This window comes from Tupaia chinensis, unplaced genomic scaffold, assembly GCF_000334495.1.
Source record: "Tupaia chinensis unplaced genomic scaffold, TupChi_1.0 Scaffold000377_2, whole genome shotgun sequence".
NCBI lineage: Eukaryota > Metazoa > Chordata > Mammalia > Scandentia > Tupaiidae > Tupaia > Tupaia belangeri.
Window position 1 is genome coordinate 2,748,170 of NW_006159876.1, and position 6,374 is coordinate 2,754,543.

Here is a 6,374-nt window from a genome sequence, read left to right on the forward strand (position 1 = left end):
CCCCGTGTGCGCCTGCGGCAATTCTTCGGTTTTAGAAACAAGCTTGTGTACCCGGAAGTGCCCGGGAGCCTGTTTATGACTGTCGGGCCCCACCCGCTGCGGAATCCGTGACCCTGCCGTTTTAGGCGGAGGCCCAGCAGCCTGTTTGGGGCAAGTAACCCCCACCCCCTTACCCCTGTAAATGCGGATGGGCCAGAGACCACGCTGAAGAAGTACGCCCACCCGAAGCCTTGCCCAGACCCTTGCTGTCCGCTGGCGGCTTTCTCCCCAGCCCCCTTCTGGGCGTCTGTCCGCTAGTTTGCATTGGCGCTTCAAACAACATGCTTCCATGTTGCAAAAGTAGTAAAGCACTTTACTGAGTTGTCCTCTGGCAGTGCGAAGGGAGACTCAGGCCCTGGGAGAAAAAGACTTGTCCCAAAGTCTGGTGTTCTAGTAGCTCTTCTTGGCGTTGTCATGACTGCATGACCTAGACCAGGAGTGGGAGTTTGGGCCCACCAGAACCACGTCCCAGGCCTGTGTCATTCAGCCCGTGAGAAGATTAGGACAATCCTTGCTCAACATCCTTCTTCACAGTCTTAAAACTATATGAAATGAGAATTACCAAAGCCCTGTGTAAAATGAAAAGCATCACACAGCTGTGATCCAATAAAATAATAAGCATTTCTCTTTAGGGCAGTTTTTTTTTTTAAAGAATTATTTTATTTAACTTTATTCATTTTTATTTAATCGGAGAGGAACAGAGCAAGAGAGAGAGAGAAAGTAAAGTATGTCGCCAGGTCCAGGACTTGACGCACAGTTGGCCATGTGGGAGTCCAGCACCCCCAGCCACCATGCCACCTGGCGGTCCCTAGGGCAGTTTTAATAGCCCACTCTTACTTATGTCCACACATCACCACAGTACCCCCAGCAAGCACATATTGGGTGTCTGTCAGTGACCTCTGAAGTCCAGATTCTTTTATGCTTCAGGAGATGCCAACTTTTTTGTCTTTCTGCTTCGCTTTCTTATTACTGTGTAGTTAAATTTTGGCTAGGAAACCTAGCCCTTTGTGGAATCAGAAGGTGACATTTGACTTTTTTTTCCTTGTAACTATAGGGCATGTGTACTTGCCAGAGAGTGAGACAGAGACAGAGAGAGAGAAAAAGAGAGAAATTACGCCAGGCTGGGGGCAGGGGGTGGTAGAATGACCATGCGCTAATCTCTCCTTTTGGGATTCTGAGTATGAACCCAACTGGTGTGTTCTTCAGGCCCCTGGGACTGAGACTCAAACTGCTCAGCCAGCCACATGGGATCTAGCCACTTTAACCATATCACTGGCTGGCCTTAACACTGGACTTTTTTAGAGTGGTTGAGAGGATGAATTGGTTTGTTTTCACTTTGGGACTGCAGTGAATTTGTTTTTTGGCCATAGGACCTGTGTGTTCACTAGAGAGATACAGAAGGAAAGTCAGAAATCACCTCCTAGGGTACTGGCCATGCCGCAATCCCTTCTGTTCCATTATTTTCTCGGGATTTTGGGCACCTGTGGGTATGCACACGCACCTGGTGTGATTTTTAAGCCACTGGGTCTGGGACTCAAACCCTGGTCGGCCATGTGGGAGCCCAATGCCTTAACCACCATTCCACCTACTGGCCCCAATACCTGACTTGTTTTTAACCTACTTGTTTTTCCTCCCCAAGCTGCTAGGTCTGGGGGATTGGAAGCTAGGGCTTAGCTGGAACACCTGAACAATCCAAGAAGAAGGGGCTTGAGCCTTTCTTTGCTCCTCCCCTAACAAGGCAGAGAAAGCTTAAGAGCCTTGCCCTTCTCTCTAGAGCAGCTTAGAGAATATAGTTATCACTCCTTGTGACAGGAATTTACCTATATCAGTAGCCCAGTGAAAAGGAAAGTGTCTTCTCTTCTAGGTTGAAGAACTGGCCCTGCAGTCAATGATTAGAACTAGAAGAGGGGATGAAGTGCTGCCTTCTCAACCTGCACCTCAACAGGCACAGGACGTAAGTTTAATCAAGTGCAGGCCTAGGGAGAGGACGCCAAGTCCCCTCTGCTTCCACGTTGCAAAAATTGTAAAGCACATTACTGAGCCCAAGGGACTCTGGGAGATGCTGTTAAGAGTTTTCTTGTTTGGGACCAGCAGTTAGCGTAATGGCTATGTCGCTGGACTCCCATAGAGTCAACCACGGTTCGAGTCCTGGACCCGGTGGCTTAAAACTCACTCCGGGAGCGTGTGCGTGCGTGCCCAAGATCCCAACAGGAGAATGGAGGAGAAGGGATTGCGGCGTGACCATCCCCCCTGGGGGGGATTTCTCACTTTCTATCTCTCTGTCTGGCAAGTGCACACACCCTATAGCAGGGGGGAAAAAGACTTTTGTTTAATAGCCAACTTCTCTACTTAGTATTTTAGGGAGAAGACAGCCCACCTTTCTATCAGCTGTTACACTTTGACTGACTAATATACCGCCTCCACCCTCCCAATTATCCATTCCCTCCAGTTACTCAGATGAACCCAGGGAGAACATGGAGATCTTACAGGGAATTCGCAGTAAAACCTCTAGGTACTTTGTGAACAAGTGACCTTAGGATTTGAAAATAGAATGTGGCTTCATTACCAAGAACAGTAAAAGTACTAAAGGATGAGTTCCAATCCTCATCTTACTCTTTTACCAGATGGCTTCAACTAGGTCAGTAAAAGTATGTTCTTTGTAAATACACTGTAGTTAAGCATTTCTCCCAGATAGTGTGTTAACCCATGTAAAACCATTTTAAAGCAGCAAGTCTTAAGTCAGCACAGTTCTTATATTAGAGCTTTCTACAAGAGTCATATTTGTAAATCAGGTTACATTCTAATCTGGGACATTTATTCTTCCCCCACTTTTGGCAGTAGGGGGCAGGATTTGGGAAAACAGGAAAGAGGAAAGCAGCCTTTTAGGGCTAAATATGCAATTGAGATCTGATTTTTAAATGTTTTTAAGCTGCTGCTGCTTAGGGGCCAGAATCTTTCTATTAATCTGCAATGTTCTTGGCTAATGCAGATGCTGATGAATGTGGACAATGAAGCATCGATCAACCAAACTGCTCTGGAGCTGGGCACAAGGAGCTGTGTGATGGAAGAGGAGGAGGAGGAAGAGTCAGATTCCTAAAGGAGAAGAGCCAGAGTTAGTTCTATAACTTAAATTTCAAGTGGCAAAAAAAATTTTTTTCCGAAGTCTTTGGCATTTTCTTCAGAGAAGCCACCTTGCTGCTATAGGCACTGTGGCCTGCTCCAGAGGGAAACAAGGCCCACAGGAGTCTGTGTAGTTTTGGAAATGGTTCCATCAATAACCAGTCTCCAAAATGTTTGAGCAGAAATGAATGACATATAGAAAATCAAAGCTGTAGTATGAGCATTGCACAATCTGGGTGGTGCTCTCTGTAATCTGGTCTGATTCAGTAACCGTCCCACACAGACAGAACTTCTCTGAAACACTATTGGGAAAGCCTGACTCCATCAATAACCAGTCTCCAAAATGTTTGAGCAGAAATGAATGACATATAGAAAATCAAAGCTGTAGTATGAGCATTGCACAATCTGGGTGGTGCTCTCTGTAATCTGGTCTGATTCAGTAACCGTCCCACACAGACAGAACTTCTCTGAAACACTATTGGGAAAGCCTGACATTTGCAAGAAGGGCAGAGTTTAAATACAAACCAGGCTTCCCAGTCAACAATGCCTTTTTAAGAAAACCAATTAGAGGCTGTTGACATGCCCTTGAAACTTTGTGAGCAGTTAGGCCACAGCAAGAAAAGGAAGATGACCAGGGGAGGACAGGGGGCCACTTGAGAGCTCAAGCTGCTGCCAGCTCTCTGAGGTATTAAACACCGCCTGCTGCTGACTGCTCTGTGCCCGCCACTACCAGGGCACTGCACAAAGCTCTTGGAAAACGGGGTTAAAATATGGTCAGCAGGTGGTATGGCGGTGAAGGCAATGGATTCCACATAGCTGATTGCAGTTTGAGTCCCAAACCTGACGGAAAATTCACACCGAATGTGTGTGCTTGCCCTGCATGCCCAAAATCCCAGTAGGAATAGAGACTGTGGCATAGCCACCCCCCCTAACAGGTGATTTTTCACTCTCCGTCTCTCTAGCAAGCACACCCTGTGGCAAAAAAAAAAATGGGAGGAGAGAATGAGTCTTCTTTTGGTATAAGAAATCCATGCATAGTTTTGTAACATACACGTTCCATAAACTTTTTGTAGGTTAATAGACTCACTGGTTATTTGCTTAGAGATAAATTATGAATAGCTGTCATGGAGCTTGCCAGTGTCCAGATAACAAAGAGAAAAACAGTATTTTGTCCTCTAAGCAAAACATACAGCAAAGATGGTTTAAAACCCATTGCCAGGGCTCACTTCAGGCAGCATGCACACTAAAATTGGTACAGTACAGTAAGATTAACATGGCTCTTGGGCAAGGATGACATACAGATCCTGAAGCACTCCATATTTTTTAAAATTTCATCCTAAACTGGTCAACGGGGACAAAGCAGTGACACACTTGTCATGGCCAGGGAACAGGTGGTGAAGAGGTTGATGATTCAATGAGCATAAATGACAGATTTAAGACTGAGTATCACAGATGGAGGTGAGACAGACATTACTGTGACCAGTCTTGAAAGATTCAGTACACACACTTCAGATTAAGATGAAAAGTTAAGTGAGGCTTCTGGAAGTAGGGCTGAAATGGTAAAAGAAGTGATGTGGAAGACACCACCAAAGGGGAGGTACAGGAAAGTGGAGTTCTTGATGCTGTTCCTGTTGATAAAAACCTTTTACTGGAGAAGATGTGGGTGAACTAGAAGAATTAAACTTTTGATTTTGAAGACTGACACCAAACAAAAAGTGAAAAAAAGCCACCTCAGCATGAGTTGAAATTGGCTACATATTTTTTCCTACTAGAATCAACAGGATGTTATTTCCCATGCTGATTCTGGAAGGCTTAGCCTTCTCCAAAAAAAGGAATATGCTCCCTATGGGCTTTCTTTGGACTTTGACTGTATGTCATAGTAAGTTCGGAGTAGTTAATAATAAATTGAAAATATAATGGTCATTGCAGAAAATGTTTGATTGTTGTCAACTTAGGTGGGAAATGCAACTACTTTCCAGCTTTTCGTTTTCCTTTTGCATGTTATTACCACAAACATAAACACATTTAAAAATGTCCTTCTTTTGATGCAGTTTTTAGTGAGTGATTTTATTTTCTTTGTATTTATTTTTTTAAGAGATATTGCCATAGGGCATGTGTGCTTGCCAGAGAGTAGAGACAGTGAGAAATCACCCTCCTGGGGGGATGGCCACACAACAGTCTATTCTCAAGATTTTGGGCACACATGTGCCTGGCATGAGTTTCAAGATGCTGGGTCTGAGGCTCAAACCATGTGGGAGTCCAGTACCTTAACCACGATGCAATCTGCTGGCCCCTGTATTTATGTTTAAATTATTGCCTAAGAAGGACCAGCAGATGACATAATGGTTAACATCGCTGGACTCCCATGTAGTCAACTGCAGTTAGAGCCCTAGACCTGGCGGCTTGAAATTAATGCTAGGTGCATATCCCCAGAGGAGAATGGAGAAGGGATTGTGTATGGCTATCTCCCGAAGGATGATTTTTACTTTCTGTCTCAGGTGAGCACACACGCCCAATAGCAAAAAGTCTCTCAAAACTTTAAAAAAAAAAAAAAAGACTGCCTAAGGGCCAGCCAGTGGGTGGTGGTGAGGGTAGCTGGATCCCATGTGGCTGTGTGGTTGGAGTCCTGGACCTGGCAGCTTGAGAAAACCAGGCACGTGGGCTTGTGTATAATATATGCCTAAAATCCTGAGAAGAGAGTGGAGGAAAAGGGATTGCAGCATGGCCATCACCCCTGGGGGGCGATTTCTCTCTCTGGTGAGCACACCAAAACAAAAAGGACTGCCTAACATATGAGCCCTGTGTCTCATAAAGGAGACCCAGGGCTGTCTGAGAGACCTGTCTCTCACATGGAGACCCAGCACTGTCTGTGGACAGTTACTGATAGATGACACGTAGAATGGAAACCCTTTAATCTGACAGGATCAACAACAGTGCCCTTGGGTAAGCCGCTTCAAGTTTTCCCTCTTCATTTTTGCCAATAAAGTTGTAAGTAAAGACCATCATACATTTTTAAAAAATCTGACCCTCAGGAAATATGCTTGGGGTTGACAGGTGGCATGATGGTTAAGGGTGCTGGGCTCCCACATGGCTGACTGCGGTAGTTCAAGTCCCCAACCTGGTAACTTGCTTTCTCTTTTTCTCTGTCCCTCTCTGATCAAATTTAAATAAATAAGTAAAATAATTCTTAGAGAAAAAAAAAGGGGGGGGGGGGG

The 6,374-nt window shown here is 45.1% G+C and overlaps 1 protein-coding gene and 1 non-coding gene across 2 annotated transcripts; both read left to right on the forward strand.

The window, feature by feature from the left end:
- Window positions 1-25: 25 nt before the first annotated feature.
- Window positions 26-3,201, forward strand: LOC106735400 (snRNA-activating protein complex subunit 5-like). The gene is made up of 3 exons (XM_027773814.1): window positions 26-150; window positions 1,904-1,993; window positions 3,029-3,201. Exons 2-3 carry the CDS (start codon window positions 1,928-1,930, stop codon window positions 3,134-3,136), a joined length of 174 nt encoding a protein of 57 aa, XP_027629615.1. The 5' UTR covers window positions 26-150; window positions 1,904-1,927; the 3' UTR covers window positions 3,137-3,201.
- Window positions 3,202-4,379: 1,178 nt separating this feature from the next.
- Window positions 4,380-4,483, forward strand: LOC114008731 (U6 spliceosomal RNA). Its single transcript, XR_003550244.1, has one exon. It is a non-coding gene; the product is annotated as a U6 spliceosomal RNA (small nuclear RNA).
- The last annotated feature ends 1,891 nt before the right edge of the window (window positions 4,484-6,374 follow it).